The following is a 17,500-nucleotide window of genomic DNA, read 5'->3' as shown; positions in this document are numbered from 1 at the left end:
GCACACTGATTCTCTGTGCATTTCCTCCCTTCGCTGTCCTGTTCTTTATGCCAGCGCTCATCCAAATATACATGTACATGAATATACTCGCAGTATTAACACATGCGAAAGTACAAGCAGACGTACGCACACATACTTGTACACGCACGCACATGTATACGTACACGAGAGCATACGTACATGTACACGACGCACACGTACATGTACACGACGCACACGTACACGTACACGACGCACACGTACACGTACACGACACACACGTACACGCACGCACATGTACACGTACACAAGAGCACACGTACATGTACACGACGCACACGTACATGTACACGACGCACACGTACATTTACACGACGCACACATACACGTACACGACGCACACGTACGTGTACACGACGCACACGTACATGTACACGATGCACACGTACACGACGCACACGTACACGTACACGACGCACACGTACACGACGCACACGTACACGATGCACACGTACACGTACACGACGCACATGTACATGTACACGACGCACACGTACATGTACACGACGCACACGTACACGACGCACACGTACATGTACACACACACGCACACACACACACACAGTCACACGCAAAACCACGCAAACACACACACCCAACTTACATGCCCACCCTACCCCGTGCCCCTCACCTACCCTTAGCCCCCTCCCAAGCCCCTCACCCACTCTTGCCCCCCTCCCCCACCCATACCCCCTCCCCCTCCCATGCTCAACCCTTGCACGTAGACTAACTCCCCACCTGCCTGCTTGCATGCCCGTGCTGCCTGCCTGTGTACCTGCCGCGCCGTGCCGTGCCCCGTGTCGTGCCCCGTGTCGTGCCCCGCCCACACAGACCTGGTACCCAAGCCCGGCACGTGCCCCAGCCCCCCCAACGACGTGTCCCTGCTGACGTGCGTGCCCAGCCAGCAGTGCACGTTCGATACCCACTGCGAGGGATCCCGAAAGTGCTGCTTCAATGGCTGCGGGGCCGTGTGCGTCGAGCCGCAAGGTAAGGCGGGGGAGGGAGGGTATGGGGGGTATGGCAAGGTATTTGGGGGGTAAAAAAAGTGGGGGGGATGTCAAGGATACTGGGGGGGGGTATATACAGGGTAATTGGGGGGGAGGTTATGTCAAGGATATTAGAGTATTGTCAAGAATACTGGGGATCTGTCAAGAATATTAATGAGATGTATTGAAATTGGTACGATTTTATCAGTGAATGGAATAGTAATTGTCAAGAGGGGGGATATCAAGGCATAAGTGTGGGGGGGGAAGGCGTAGCAAAGAAGTGGAACGCTATGACTGATAATCTTATTACAAAGCTCTTTAATAGGGCATGACTGATGACTCTGTAAGGTCTTTCTCGAGGAAAACGTGAAGCCTATCAATGTAATTCTAACTGGTGATACAGGGATTAGTATCTCAATGGTAAATTTAGTTTTGGGAAGGAAAGATACACAAATATCTTTTAAATGCACACCGGGAAAAGTTAGGTCAGTATATGTAAACTATGGCACGCATGCATTAAATGTAAATAAGTTTCTTTTGGTAAAAGTTTAAAGTTTTGAAGTCAGGTCGTGTTCTTTCAAACAAGGTCATGTAACGGATAGACGCAAATAACTTATGTTACATATTTTGTGCAAAGAGCGCGGCTTGAGCATGAACAAAATTTACTCTGACAGAGGAGAAAATGAATAAAATATTTAGGAAGAGAAGGGAGGAATAAAGGGTAAAAGAGAGAGAGAGGAAGCAGGGAGATAATGATAAAGAGAGGAATTAGCAAAAGTGGGAGAAAACGAAGACGGTAAAGACGTAGAGAGGAAATAAAAGCCCCTTAAGGGATGGGAGAAAAGGACAACGATAAAGAGGTAGAGAGAAAGAAAATAAGTGAATAGAGCTGATAGTGAAAGAGGTAAGAGGGAGAAGAGAAGAAAGTGGTAAGAGAGAGGAAAGTCTGAAAGAATAGAGAAGAGGGAGAGAGAGAAAAAAAAAAGGAACGGAAGAAAATGCGAAGAAATAAAACGAGGTAAAAAAAAATCTAAAAGATAAGATGAAGCATCAGAAAGGGAAAAAAAGAAAAACATTCAGACGACTCAGAAGGCCTGCAATAAAGAGAACAAAAGAGTAGACAAGAAAATAAAAAAAGTAAAACCACACGCTCACACACACACAAAAAAAAAAACTGTCAACACAGAGCGAATGAATAAAAAAAAAAAAAAAAAAAAAAAAAAGGCGTTCCCAAAACACACTCCTTTTCTTAAACTTAATGATATGTAAATAGGACCCTCTTTAGCCCACCACATAACGGCCCAGGAGATGTACACACACCCACACAAACAACCGCCCGCGCCGCCTGTGTTGATGAGGGCCATGACACCATTACAGGCACCGAGAGGGCTTTGTGGTGCCACTTGCGGTGCCACGCGAGAGCCCCGGCCTGCTCACGGACGCCCTCTTGTTCTCGGTCGTCGGGCGCCTTTCGCTCGCTGTTTACCCGGCCTATTCAGCGCCGCCGGAGGTTGGCTCGGCGGCCGGAAGGGCGAGGGGGGGGGGGGGATTTGTTTCCGTTTTGTGTGTTGTTTTTGATGAGGGATCAGTTATACTTGTGTTTTGTGTGTGTATCTGCACATATGTGTACGGATATACATGTGTGTATGCAAATATGTGTATGGATATACATGTGTATATGCACATATGTGTATGGATATACATGTGTATATGCACATATGTGTATGGATATACATGTGTATATGCACATATGTGTATGGATATACATGTGTATATGCACATATGTGTATGGATATATATGTGTATATAGCCATATGTCCATATTATACATTTATATACATATACATATATAGACACTTATATATGTGTATATTATTTTCTCTTCTCTGCTTTTCTCTCCTCTCCTTCCTTCCCCCTCCCTCCTTGTCTCTCTTAGACACACAAATGTAAGCTTCCTCCGCCCCTACTTCTCCTCCTGCTTCTCCTTCAACCCCCTTCTCCTTCTCCTCTCCTCCATCTCTACCACCTTCTTCCTTCCACCTCTTCGCCTCCTCCCACTCCCCCCTCCTCCCCCCAACCCCCAGCTCCACCACTCACCACCACCTCTTCTCCCGCCCACAGAGACGCCCGCCTCCGCCCAGGGCATGACGGTCCAGGCCCCCGTGTGCGAGGCCGACGGAGGATACGCCCGTGAGCAGCGATCGGGCGGCCTGACGTGGTGCGTGGATGCCAAGGGGCGCCCCATCCACGAGACGCTCACCCGGGGACACGTGCGCTGCGGACCCAACGGTGAGGCGCCGAGGCTGTTGCTAATGCTGTTGCTAATGCTGTTGCTAATGCTGTTGCTAATGCTGTTGCTAATGCTGTTGCTAATGTTGTTGGTGTTGCTAATGCTGTTGCTAATGTTGATGTTGGTGGTGTTGCTGTTAGTCTTGTTGGTGAAGTGTTGTTTTGCTTCTCTCGTTGTTGTTACTCCCATTGTTTTTGTTGTTACGGTAGGCCTAGTGGCAGTAGTGTTACGGCTATGTTGGTAATCATGTTCAAGTCGTATAGCAGTAGTAGCAGCATAGTTATAGTAATAGTGGTGCTATTGTTGTTTCAATGTTGTCGTAATGTTATGCCTAAAATATTCGTTTGATTATCCTTATAGCATTATAGTTGTAACAATTGTTATTACTCTCATATTAGTTTTAGTATAGTAGTAGAAGTTGAATTCATAGGATAGTATTGCTGACATAACAAAATTATATTGATATCAGAATAGTAGCATTGTTCTAGCTTCGAAAGAAGTATAGTAGTTATAGCAATAGCATTACTATGGACATGAAAGTAGCCGTACTGTTGTTATTAGTGATAACGATCGGCTGGAAGTGTAGTTACAATGGCCAGTTAGTCAATTATATTGACGCTATCAATTGGACGCTATTATTACTTTTGCTGGCTTCGTTATCAGTATTTCAATGTTTGTAATTATTGATATTGATATTTTTATATTGGTTTATTGTTTGTTTGTAATATTTGTGTTGTTATTATCATGATAATATGGTTATTATAGATATCATTTACTATTATTATTATTATCTTCATCATCATTATCATATCATTGTCATTATTATTATTTTATTACCAGTAGTTATCATTATCATTATTGTTTTCGCTGTTATTTTCCTTCTACTATTACTATTATTAACATGATTCTTATTCTTTTCCTCATTCCTATTCATATGATCACTTTGCAAATGTTGTTATTGCTCTCTGTGCATAATCAAAAATACGATCACTTTGTTTCTAATCAAAAATATTATCAGGATTATGTTAATGAACAACGGTACTGTAACCCATTTTTAATTTGCTTTAATAATGAGCATCATTATTATCATTAACAGAAATTCTAAGGATGTGCATTTTATATACATGTTTTTTTTTTTTTTTTTTTTTTTTTTTTTTTTTTTTTTTTTTGGCATATACGATAACGCAAAATACTGATACACGATTATGCTGGAGTCATTAGTGAAACTGTATTACTGTCAGACAACTAATGACAATGATACGTAATTTATTTGGAAGTATAATTACTGTTTGATCAAATTAGTACTCTGGTTACGAGCGCGCGTGGAAGTTGGATCATGTAAAGTACAGCCATAATTAACAGAAAAAAAGAAAAAACGACTACATTTTCGTTTCAACTTTTTTTTATATATGTTTTATAAATTGAATTAAAAAAAAAAAAAAAAAAAAAAGGATACGCCTGTTTTCGTCTGTAGTTTTAATGTTTTAAATATAGGTGTATATAAAATGCAGATATTTATATATATATATATATATATATATATACAATCCTTACATAAAATGGAATAGTTTGTAACAATAATGAGGATCCGATGCCCCACCCCCCGAAAAAAAGAAATTTCTATTGTTTTTTTGTTTTCTTTCTGTCTATTTCATTACGCTTAGCAATTAATTTTTATTACTGTAGTTATGTACGATTCATTTTCTTCCGTTTCTTAGATCCATTTTTAATTCATTTTATTAATGAACTACGTGTAAAGTTTTTTTTCCCCGACTTAGTCCTGATCACAAAACTCACTCTTGTACTTTTTTAAAATCCTATATCCCCTTCTAACCCCATGTTATCGTATTCCTATCGATTCTAATCCTTAATCCGTTTTTAATGTTAATCCCGTATAATCCTTATCTTTATCCTAAGCCCCTTTTATGCTATTCTTAATCATTATCCATTCCAATCCTATTCTTTAATCCCAGTTCTTCGTAATTCAATTTTCATATTCTCATTTTTAATCATGTTCAGTCATAATATTTCCATCTCTCGTTTTTAATCCAATGTAGTGTTCACATATCCCCCCCCCCCCCGTAGTTTTCGGGATTTGTTTTACTAATACTAATATAGATACTGTTGTCATTATGATTATAGTAATCATGATTATTATAAAGCTAGCATCATTAATAGCAATAGAAGATTTTAAAAAAGTATTTCCGAGAATCAAGGCCCTTTCCAGCCCTTCCCTAATATTTACTTATTCACTTCTCAAAACTTCTAACATCTTCTAACTTCTTTCAAAATCATCTAGCACTTTCTTCCCCCAACTCATCCCTCGTTCCGCCCCCGCAGGCCAGATCCTGGAGCAGGTGTCCGTCGGGTTCGTGTGTCCGCGCGGCGCGAGGGCGAGGGTGTGCCGGAGCGAGTGCCTGCGGGCGTCCTGCCACTCGCACCCCGACGCCGTCTGCGTGGCCGACCCTTGCAACGACTGCAGGGTCTCCTTCTACAGGTGAGTCTTCGGGGTAGTGGGTAGTGGGTAGTGGGTGGGGTTGGGGGGAGGGGGGAGGGGGGGTTAATGGTATTTTCTGTTGTTAATCTTGTTATTCTTGCCGTTGGTGTTGTTTGTTGCATTAATGTAATGATGGGTATTGTTGTTGTTAATAGTAGTTTTTACACTATCATGATCGCTGGTGTCGTTTTCATTCTTATTATAATTCCTACGATTACTTTTCGGGTACGTCAGAATCCCTCTAGCCGCCCTCACCCCCCCTCCTCTTCTCCCCCCTCACCCTCCTCGTCTCCCTCAGCGCCAGCGGCGAGAAGGTGCACTGCGAGGGGCGCTGCTCTCAGCCCCTGGCCAAGGGCATGTGCCGCGCCTCCTTCAAGCGCTTCTTCTACAACGCCTCGGCCGACCAGTGCCAGGAGTTCATCTTCGGCGGGTGCCTCGGCAACGACAACAACTTCGTCAGCATGGAGGAGTGCCGCCAAGAGTGCCAGAACACCGGTAAGAGCAGCTTACTTTGTTCCTCCTTTTGCTCTGCGTTTTTGTCCATTGTGATATGTGATATATAAAATATTTCCGCGTTTTCGCTCGTAACGGAAATAAAAGTCAGCAAAATCAATAAACGAAAACTACTTAGAAAGACAAACAAGCCAAGCCACAAACTCCACCCAAAACGCTCCTTCACCCCCCCCCCCCTCCCCCCGCCCCCAGACATCTGCAGCCAGCCAGTGCAGGCGGGCGTGTGCACGGGCGGCGAGGCGCGCTGGTACTACAACGTGGAGACGCGCAAGTGCGAGCCCTTCCTGTACAGCGGCTGCGGAGGAAACGGGAACAACTTCCGCTCCAAGAACGAGTGCGAGTCGCGCTGCCCAGGTACGGCGAGAGGAGGTCGCTTCGAGTCCGTTATTGTTTCTTTTGTGTTGTTGTTGGCTCTTATTGTTGTTCACGTGTCACTGCCACCTGTTATTACTATTTATCTATTCGTTTAATGAGTTCTTATTTTACGGAGTTATCTATTTACCTCTTTACTCATATACTTTCTCTTATCTTCATTGTCAGTGTCAGTATTCACTCTTATAACAGGATTTTTTTTTTTTTAATAAATATTTTTGTCTTAATACATAGTTTATACTTGAACAAATATTGGATATCGTAGCTGCCAATATTAATCTCCCGACTGGTTTCTTGTAGTAGTGTTAAATACTATACTTTCCTCCCATTCCTGCGTAAAAATGTCCCTTCTGTTTTATTATATCCTTTGTTACTTGTGTTTAAAGGCGATTACGAGAAGAAAAAAAATCATATATATATATATATATATATATATATATATATATATATATATATATATATATATTAGATTTACTTTTACTAACGTACATGTAAAATCATTAAATAACCTCCCCCCCCCACCCCATTTTTTTCTAGAACTGTTAACATGTATAACATCCATTTTTCAATTTCCTTCTTTGCGCGCGTACTCTAAAAAGTAATAAACAGTTTTGTCTCCTTCCCCACAAAGACAGTTCTGTAAACCTTTTGTTTGCTTGTTGTCCTTTAGTTTTGTATATAAAAAACTGTAAAAAGAGTTAGAACATGACATTTCTTCTCTTCTTCCTGACAACCTGTCTGTGATGTACTGTTTTTCCTTTCTTTTGATGCAGAATAAAAATTATATATTTCGAATATATAACATCGGGTGGAAGAGTTTTGAAACAATGCCTCTTCCTCCCTTCTTGTACAGCGATGTTGTGTCCTTACTGTTTCAAGATTTTTTTTGTATTTATTATTATTTTATGATGAAAAGTGAAAATGTGAATTATTCCACATGTTTCCTCTTCTAGGTGATTCGTTTTTTTGTTTTACCTTTTTGACATGAAAAAGCTAAAAGCATGAAACGTCTCCTTTGCTTTTCCTCAGACTTGTTGATTTTCCTTCTATTTTTTTAATGAAAACATGAAGTAACGACTCCCCTCCCCTCCACCCCGCAGACCTGGTGCTGTGCCCCTACTGGTCGGCGGCGAGCATGGAGCCCCAGGAGTGCTCCCGAGCCGAGGCGTGCCGTAATAGGACGTGCCCCGGCCACCCTCTCGCCTTGTGCCAGGTCGACCCTTGCTCCTGCACCGCCTCCTTCGTGGACGAGTCAGGCCGCCCACTCACCTGCCTGCCGCCCACTTCACCGCCCAAGACTCGTCTCGCTTTCACTTTCGAAGAGGTGAGACAAATGCGTTGTTTTTTGTAACATTTATTCTATAAAAGTTGATAATTATGTGATCCTAAAGCTACGCATCAACACATCCTTAAATTAACAGTCGAATTTCCCCCGCGACGCCATGGCACTGACCCCCGCCCCTCTTCTCCCTCTCCTCCAGGACTCGAGCAGCAGCGACGCCCAGATGAGCGCCGACGGAGAGGACAACACTGGCTTCGACGTCTCCGGAGGCCTAGGTCCCTCCTCCTCCTCGTTGTCTTCGTCCTCGAAGTTCGAGCGCCACGACGGCAAGGGCGAGAGCGCCTCGGGGATCAAGGGCGGCCCCGTCACCATCTACCTGGAGGGCGAGCCGACTCTCACCCGCTGCCAGCTGCTGCAGAGACACCTGCAGGAGAGCAACTCGCAAAAGTATGTAGCGCAGTGTGACGACGAAGGCAGATTCATCCCGACGCAGTGCTACACCGCTGGCCGCCGCTACCTCCAGGAGGAGCACGAGTACCAGGAGCAGGACCTCGAGCAGGAGGACGCCCCCAAATGCTGGTGCGTCGACGAGACCGGACGCAAGACGCAGCCCACCGTCTACTTCACCAAGGGCGAGAGGGAGTGCGGTGAGTGTTCCTGACCTTTCTTGACCTTGCTCACAGATGCTCACATAGCATCCCCTCATGCTTCAACAGATTAGATAATAATAATCCAAAAACATAACTATTCCTATTTTTTCCCCAATGCTGAATATTCCCTTTGACTCGGCCCTGACCTTTGACCTTATTTCAGACCTCGTCGCGGTGGAATCAGTGGTGGTAACGCTCGGGTTCAGAGGTCGCGAGGCCGGCATGAAGCACCTCGGGAAGGCCAAGGGGCCTCAGATTCGGGAGCAGGTGAGCCCGCGTAATTTCCGCGTTTAGATTAGAATAGCTTCGAGGTAGACGTTGTAACTAATATTCTTTTCATCTGTCTAGGAAATGAAGCAGCCACCTCTACCCGTTTATTGAACATATTTTAAGATTACTGTACAAGGAAACCATTTTCGTAGTGCCGGCTTTTCTATACTATGAAGATTTCTCCGATCTCCTGTAACTCATTCCTCTTCCTACGACTCCTCTCAGGTGAACCACCTCCTGAAGGCGATGACCGCAGAGACCCTGGAAAACGAGGTCGGCGTCGTTGACCTCCCTGATCTCACTCAAGTCAAGTTCACGCTGCTTGGGGAAAATAAGATCGACATTGCTTACCAGTTGGAGGAAAAGGTAATTTTACTCGCTTTCATTGGCAGTTCATTTTCGTTACATCATGTAATTTCAATTTTGTGTCAGGCGGTCATGAGCTGGACAAAATGGAAATTCAAGTTAATTAGCTCATTCATATGATGCTTCCTTAATTTCCATTCCTCTCGTTCCAATTGGTTTCACGCCCCCTCCCTCTCCCTCTCCCCCAGGTGAAGAACGGCGACCTGGCCCTGCAGCTGGATGAGAAGCGCCTGCCCGCCGACCTGCGCGCCTCCTGGTTCCACCACCAGGTCTCAGAGCACCGCTGGGAGGCGCCCCTGGAGGTGCGGTCGGGCGCGAGAGAGGTCGTGAGCGAGGCCATGGCGCTGGAGCCGCCATACCTCGCCGCCACCGTTATCTTCACCGTCATCTCGGCCATGCTGGTTTGCGGCCTCGTGGTGGCGGTGGTGCTGTACCGCAGACACAAGACGGGGCAGTACCCCAAGGTGAGGGCGGGTGCCTCAGTTTGCTATGCATGCATGTTCATATCTAAAATGATAAATCAAAAAAATTAATAAGTTCGTCTCAATTGCCATCACTCGTACAGTTCCTCAATGCATTCCCTTCCTGTTTCTTCATGAGCCCTTCTGATCTCTCTCACGAGTCCCTCCCTGACGCCGCCCCTCTCTCCTCCTCAGGGACCCCGTGGCTCCATGCAGTCCCTGGCCTTCAGCGACTCGTCCCTCGACCGGCGCAGCACCTCGTCCAGGCTCTCGGACCAGTTCCAGCCGCCGCCCCCTCCTCGGCGCCACCCCACCATCACCACGGTGGAAAACGAGTACCGAAATGGCCGACACTAAATGATAAATAAAGGGGAGAAGCAAGGCAAGAAGGAAGGAAATAAATGTCAATTGTATTTGGGTAATGAAGGATGAAAGAAGAGGAATAGAGAGAGGAAGAGGAACGGTTTGAATCTGTGATCCGTGTCCTCCCGTCACAGCGGGGATGGTTTCTCCAAGTTTCGTTTTCCTTTTCACTGTCCAATATTAAACATAAATGTATTTGCACGCCCCATGTCCAATGCGACGTAGAATTTAATTTTATAATCTACTCTAAATCCAGGCTACATAGGAGAGTATTTTTCTCTTCAATTTCTGATGGCATTGGTCACGGGTCGTCTCATGGAACTTTCCCATTCCTACGTCAAGTGTCAGGCATATCAACAGTAAACAAACACAAGAAGTGAACATACGTGCAGCGTGATCCAGTCTCACGAGGAACAGGTGGAAAGCAAACTAAGGGCTGATTGATTTTTTTTAGAACATGTAAGATCCTTTTCTCAGCTTCGGTTTGACGATGTTCATGCACGATCTTGTAGGAGATAATGAGTTTTGTTTTGATTTTCTAAAATGGTGACATTTCTTCGATAGGCAAACATAAATGGGTGTTAACAAGAGGTAACTTCAGTATTCATTTCGTGGATGATGTTAAACAGCAATAATAAGCAACCTAAAAGAAGTCTAGTGTTTTGACAGTATCGAATAAACTGCTATTTCGTTGGCATGAAGTGTTATAACAAGACCAGTATTTTTGTATGTCCGAACTCTTCAATGGAAATGAATGAAATTTTTACTTGCCAATAAAGTAGCCGCGTTTTTGTTTTCATAGAGTAACACATGATGTGAAACATGTTTCTTGTTACATACTGTTTTACTTTCCTACGATGTAAGGTTCTTTCAAGTGTGATGTTGACAAAAAGGTTCTTTATACGGCGATGTCAGTGGCTAATTGAATGTGATAACTCCTTTGACTTTTTAACAATACAAAGTCGCTCATTACCTATCACGGCGACAGAAGACGAAGGCGACGCTGAAATTTCCCTGTGCTCAAAGATCCTTGCGTTACCGTTAATGCCTGAGTGGAAACACCGTCTTTTGGGAATCTTTTTCAATTTTCGATTTCTACCCTGATTTCGTTCCCTTTCTCCATCGGAATGACTTACTATATCCACAACCACACAAAAACCTCCCTAGTATGTTCTTTTATCATCTTTATTTCAAAGTTGCAATAATGGCGTTATTGCCTGTCTATAACCGAAGGATTTAGAGGTAAGCGTACTATTTTCTGTGATGTCGACAGGGGCCTCGACAGTGAGTTAAAGATGAAATCCAAGATTTGTATGAATGCATCTCGTGTTCTCCCGGAATTCCTTTGGTTGCCCGAGGAAGCTTTAAGGCTTTGGATTCGTCGATGGAAATCCCTTCATTCGGTTTAATTCGGGGATCTTAGGAGTTAACAGATTCCTAGAGGAGGATTAATACCACTGGAAGCACCAGTATTGTGTTCAGTTCGCGATCACGGGATACGAGATGCTCATTTTCTCTCACAAGCAGGTCTCTGTTGACGATTTCCTTTCATAAAAATAATCGAGAAAAAGAGAAACAAATCCTTCAGATTATTTTGTATCGAGGCCGTAAGTGGACCAACTAAAACAGCTTGGTTCTGGACACACTGTCTCAGCGTGTGTCCTCGGTATGTTTCTGTGGCATTTCCGTATTGCTCGCTTTACGACATTGTGTATCTGTTCGTAGATTTAGGTATTTTTCTAGCCATTTTTAAAACCTAGTTACCTTTTATGGAAGGTTACGATTATAATAATTAATAATAATAATAACTATAATAATAATAACAAGTATATGGTTCCGATAGAAGTTAGAAGAACAATAGTGTTTTAGCAATAATGAAGCCTGTGTATCATAGCACAATCTTTACATGTACTATGCACCCACAATATTTTAATATGTGCTTACTCGTTTTTCCAAAAGTTTCGTAGGATTTTACTATTTGTAGAAGAATCTGTCGCGTGGACCTTGTTTCACTGCTTTTAGAAGGATCTTAATGTGCCCTTTAGACGTCCTCCGTTTCCTCCCATGATTTTTGTCCGAATAATTTATAATGTACTACTACTAGTGTGCTGGTCACATTTTCAGTTGTCTTTAACTCTTCTTTCTTATCGCTGTACATTTTTTTAAAAATCTTTAATTGGATTTTTATTTTGCTCATATTTATATTATCCTTTTTTTAAGTCAGTTTAATCTTAAGAGAGAGAACATTCAGTTCCTTTTGGGCAAGTCACACAAGGGAAAGTTTCAAGCCAGAGTTTGAGACGTGGATGTGGAATCCTTTTCCTTTTTGAGGTTCTAATCTTCCGCTCAACGTTGACAAGCCTTCCCTACTGCGTGACTGAGATATTCCCCTGCTTTTCATGGCTCAAGGAAAAAAATGTCTACCCTCAAGTGTGCCGAATCAACTCGGGTTGAATCTGCATTATCTTGCTCTGACAAATCATATCAAACCAGACTTGGGGCATTTCTCCCCCCCACCCCCTCCCCCCAATTTTCTTTGTCATTCTATTTCTCCTCTTCTCTCCCTTCTTTTTAAGGTGTTTTAGACAAGTCTTCCTTCTGCCCTTTCTCTTAAGCTTGTAGTTTCCAGGATGTAGCGCTTTTAAGGGATAACTCACAACACTTGACTTTATGAATACCAACAGGAAATGAATGCATCTCGCTGTATATTTGTAAATAGGGTGACTGCTTTTGAATCATGTTCCACTGTGTATCACTTGTGTAACAACGCCCTTCATACTAGGCGTTACTTTGTATTATATGCCTAAGTTATGTTAAATAAATCTACGCCATACAAGTCTTGTCTTTTGAATCTAATCCTATTTTTCTCATTTCACACAAGCCGATCCCCTTCTTAGGTGCAATAGAAATATCCTTAATCATCATTTTCTTTAAAGCTGTGCCTCATGAACGGCTAACGTTAGTGGCCAGTACTCGTCAGTGTCAAGGTATTTTCTTCACCTTGGGTTTACCCTTAAGCTCTAGATCTGCTTCACCGATTAGTTGTTTTAAATTTGGCAGATGATGTGCGCGCAGGGAGAGAGAGAGAGAGAGAGAGAGAGAGAGAGAGAGAGAGAGAGAGAGAGAGAGAGAGAGAGAGAGAGAGAGAGAGAGAGAGAGAGAGAGAGAGAGAGAGAGAGAGAGAGAGAGAGAGAGAGAGAGAGGGAGAGGGAGAGGGAGAGGGAGAGGGAGAGGGAGAGGGAGAGGGAGAGGGAGAGGGAGAGGGAGAGGGAGAGGGAGAGGGAGAGGGAGGAAAGGGAGGAGAGGGAGAGTGAGAGGACTGAAGGAAGGGGGGAGAGGAAGAGAGGGAGAGGGAGAGGACTGAAGGAAGGGGAAGGGGGGAGAGGAAGAGAGAGAGAGAGGGAGAGGACTGAAGGAAGGGGAAGGGAGGAGAGGAAGAGAGGGAGAGAGAGAGGACTGAAGGAAGGGGGGAGAGGGCGAGAGAAAGAGGGAGAGGACTGAAGGAAGAGGGAGAGGGAGAGGACTGAAGGAAGAGGGAGAGGGAGAGGACTGAAGGAAGAGGGAGAGGGAGAGGACTGAAAGAAGGGGGAAGAGTAAGAGAACTGAAGGAAGAGAGGAAGAGGAAGAGGACTGAAGGAAGGGGGAAGAGGGAGAGGACTGAAGGAAGAGAGGAAGAGGAAGAGGACTGAAGGAAGAGAGGAAGAGGAAGAGGACTGAAAGAAGGGGGGGTGAGGGAAAGGAGACTGAAGGAAGGGGGGAGAGGAAGAGGACTGAAGGAAGAGAGGAAGAGGAAGAGAGGGAGGGGGGACTGAAGGAAGGGGGGCAAAGGAGAGGAGACTGAAGGAAGGGGGGGGGGGGGGGAGGAAAAAGATAAAAATGACTACACTAAATTCAATGATGTTGCATGATTGTCTTGACAAAAACTGTTGCAAGCAGTATAAAGCTCTAGCTTTCTGATTTATGTATCATTTTCAATTGATGTTTTCAAGTCTAAAAAGAGTCCCTTTATTATTTTGAGTGAAGGAAAATGAGGGAAAATATGTGAAACCAAAATTGTACTTAATTATGAAGATATTCATACAATAGCTTTTGCCTTAAATATACAGGTTCTTTGAAAATCTCTAGTTAGCATTACAGTAAACAATGAATAATTTTTTGCTATTTTCTCCAATTCCACTTTGCCACAAGCTCCGTAACATCGCAAAACTAAAAATGCTACTTTTTGCAATACAAGAAACTTTCTAATATACTTAATTTTTTCTGAAACAATTATAACATTTTGTTAACCTTGTAACAAAGTAGTGGTTTTCACAAAATTTCCATCAATACAGTAATGTCATCTATATTTACCTTTTACATCCACGGTTAATAGAAAAATGTCTCCGTTTTATCGACAGATTGATAAATTGTCTTCACAAAGACAAACATAACTCAACTTTCACTATTAAAGTTTAAATAAACAATTTCTTTTGTACTTGTTCAGCTGCTCATGCTGAGTTGGCATTCAAGGTCTTGAGCGATTGTTCCAACTTCGCTGCAAGATCGGTGTCAGCTGTTTGATAAAAGGAGTCCTCCTGCCTGGCATCGGACGTCAGCATCAAGGCTTCGTCTTCAAGTCTTCGCTTCACTGAGGTTATGTATCGATACTTCCACCCGACATTCCAATGCATGGGTGTCGCGAGCTTATTATCCACGAGGAAGTCCCCGAGGTCACCCACCCCAGGGCACCATATCAGGGTGTATCTGCTGTCCAGATCTAGACAGACGCACTTCAACTGGTGGGCTACCTCAGCCACCGCGATGACAGCCCCAGACTCCCTTCCAGGGGCTACCTTTACTGGAAGGTAAATCTGCATTGCCAGAGGGTGGATGTCTGTCAGGCTGTCGGGTAACTTGAACAGGTCCTGTTTTGAGATAACAGCATGCCTTCCCTGGTCAATCAGGAGGACTTTTATATTGGCATCCTCTATGCACTGAACATACGCACGCTGGGCACTGTCGCCCAAGACAGTCACGCAAATATCACCAACTTTGATGGTGTCCACTCTCTCTTGGTTATGCTCCTTGTACCAGGTCTCAATGTACTCTGCCAAATCATTGTCTTCCTCTTTCTGAATCCACAGGGAAAATGGTGATTCTTCAATGTGCACTAGGTAGGCCGAGTAAGGATTTACTTGCACTTCTGTAAACCCATCATCACTACATTCTTCTACTTCCTCAATGCAGTCAAGGAAGCGCCTTCCCTTAACTGTTTGGGTTACTTGGTGCTCTTTTTGCTCTCCTATGCTTGCAGCTTTGGCAATGCCATCCCCTTTCATTTCTTTAAGTTCAAGCTTACTTTCAACATGGTTTACTGTCCCACTTTGGCCAATGTCACTGCAATCTTTAAAAGGTGGCATTAATGGCTCTTTGGTTTCCATCTTAGAAACATTTCTTAGGTCTGTTTTATAAGGACTCGAGATGGAGGAGTGAGAGACTCTCCCTGGTGTAGAAGGTAAAAAGCCACTCAACCCACTAGCAATACTTGGGTGTTTAACTTGCTGGCCTCCTGCTCCATTTCCGTTGCTTGAATGAGGTGGAGGACTGGCACTGGGACGACTTTCTTCAACTAACACAGCACTTCCTTTGCTTGAAGGAGTGGGATTCTCCATTTCTGGACTTGCAATACCACCTATGGGATCCTTGTTTTTTCTAAAGTTCATGAACACTCCAGTTAACTGTGGTACACTGCTCTTTGACATTTCCTGCTGGCTTGTAAGTGGCATCTGTTCTGCAGGGATTTCTGCTGGGAGAGAACTTGTCAGCAGAAAGTCTGCCTGGGTATTTTCAACCTCTTCACCTGTAGCAGCTGGAACATACCACTTTCTGGATTGGCTCTCTCCACTGAGATTCTGATCCACCACTTCTTCAGAATCTTGCACACAAGCTGATGGAACAGCTATGGAAGTGCTCATTCCAAGTGGCGTGTCAACCTTATCTGGTTCAAGCCCTTGTTTAGTACTGTCTTTAGCAGTGACTGGCTCTCCAACAGAATCCTCAATAACTACATCATCATCTAACAGAAGAGAAATCAGCGTTTTGCCATCTTCAGAGCCAATGATGCGGACCACAAGTTCCTGACAATGTAAGAAAAAAAATTAAAAAATAGAGCATATACAGACTCTTTGTGTTTATAAATGGTCTGGGGCAGCATTCAAGAAAGGTCTATGTCTGTTCTTTACGATTTTGTCTATGACTTGCGTTGCCACATCTCAGAATTAATGCTAGTAATAGAACATTTATATCACTATAGACTATGAAAATAACTGATTGCAGTAATATCTTAACCAACATACTGCAATTATTATTACTCCTACAATGAAAACAGTATTACACATTTTACATATTTAACTTTGTTGTCACTGCATCGGCTGTATTTGTATTTTCATATAGAAAATTGCTATATGTAGAAAATGGATCAATTAACAGTTGACAATCAATCAGAATAGTCCCCCAGTTTACTTGTCATTACTGATGTGTCATTATCTTCACCTCACTTGGCAAATTTGTCTACGACTCCACACAAAAATGTCAGAGTGCCAGTTGTGGTCTATGACTGGGCTAAAGTTTTAGACAGGTGTGGATATGTCCACATGCATAAGAATGGTCTTTAAAACTACAATACAGCTTTACACCAATTCAAAGACAATTCTGCCTCAAATACAACTGGAAAAGCTCCTATTGATTTATTTAGTCATTTCCTACATTTTACTGATATTTCCCATGCACATCCATAATGACAGTCCTTAATTTTGTTCTTACACTTAAGGACTCACATCAATTTGTTCTAAATGCAATCTGTAATCTGTTAAAGATTATTCCACTTTGGAAATAGTAATAAAAATAAGTGAGAGCTCTTTTGATAAGCTGAGCCATTTCCTACATTTTTATGGTTATATTTTATTAAAAAATACAAATGGCAGTGGCCACCTTCACCAATGAACATAGGGATGCCACAACACTTTTTGATATGCTAAATGTGTAATATTACCAATATAATATAAGTAAGATTTATTGCCATATTTACCTTATTGCTTTTTTACAAAATAGTATCTATAACAATATCAATGTTTGTTCTAACTGCATTATCTTTGAGATCTGGGAACAGGGCAAATCATAGACAATATCACAAATAATGAGTATGGCCCTGAAATTTAGAATTCAATTTCATTGTCTGTCCTTTTTTTACTATAGCATTTTCATATACAAAAGTCTCCATATGGATGAAGATGAAAATGAAGATGAGGAGGCAGAGAGAAGGGGAGAGGGGGGGAGGCAGTAAAGGAGGATGGGGCAGAGGGTGGGGTGGGGGGAGAGAGGAAGTAAAGGAGGATGGGGGGAGGGAGCAGGCATGCAAAACTGTTTGAAACAG

General features: G+C 43.2%; 2 protein-coding genes across 2 annotated transcripts in view; one reads left to right on the top strand and one right to left on the bottom strand.

The window, feature by feature from the left end:
* LOC125027189 overlaps positions 1-12,925 on the top strand; it is a 33,034-nt gene extending 20,109 nt beyond the window's left edge. Inside the window, exons 16-25 of the mRNA XM_047616105.1 lie at positions 3,147-3,314; positions 5,656-5,812; positions 6,111-6,307; positions 6,518-6,679; positions 7,798-8,021; positions 8,179-8,626; positions 8,793-8,896; positions 9,125-9,265; positions 9,454-9,729; positions 9,922-12,925. Of these exons, the coding sequence (XP_047472061.1) occupies positions 3,147-3,314; positions 5,656-5,812; positions 6,111-6,307; positions 6,518-6,679; positions 7,798-8,021; positions 8,179-8,626; positions 8,793-8,896; positions 9,125-9,265; positions 9,454-9,729; positions 9,922-10,083 (2,039 nt within the window). The 3' untranslated portion in view covers positions 10,084-12,925. The remainder of the gene's footprint in view (positions 1-3,146; positions 3,315-5,655; positions 5,813-6,110; positions 6,308-6,517; positions 6,680-7,797; positions 8,022-8,178; positions 8,627-8,792; positions 8,897-9,124; positions 9,266-9,453; positions 9,730-9,921) is intronic.
* Positions 12,926-14,127: 1,202 nt separating this feature from the next.
* The window catches only part of LOC125027538, a 44,060-nt gene continuing 40,687 nt past the window's right edge, over positions 14,128-17,500 (bottom strand). Inside the window, exon 14 of the mRNA XM_047616625.1 lies at positions 14,128-16,205. Coding sequence (XP_047472581.1) covers positions 14,577-16,205 — 1,629 coding nt within the window. The 3' untranslated portion in view covers positions 14,128-14,576. The remainder of the gene's footprint in view (positions 16,206-17,500) is intronic.

Source organism: Penaeus chinensis, chromosome 7 (genome assembly GCF_019202785.1).
Source record: "Penaeus chinensis breed Huanghai No. 1 chromosome 7, ASM1920278v2, whole genome shotgun sequence".
In the NCBI taxonomy this organism is placed as follows: domain Eukaryota; kingdom Metazoa; phylum Arthropoda; class Malacostraca; order Decapoda; family Penaeidae; genus Penaeus; species Penaeus chinensis.
Note: the sequence above shows the minus strand (reverse complement) of the source record. Positions and strands in the feature narration are given on the sequence as shown.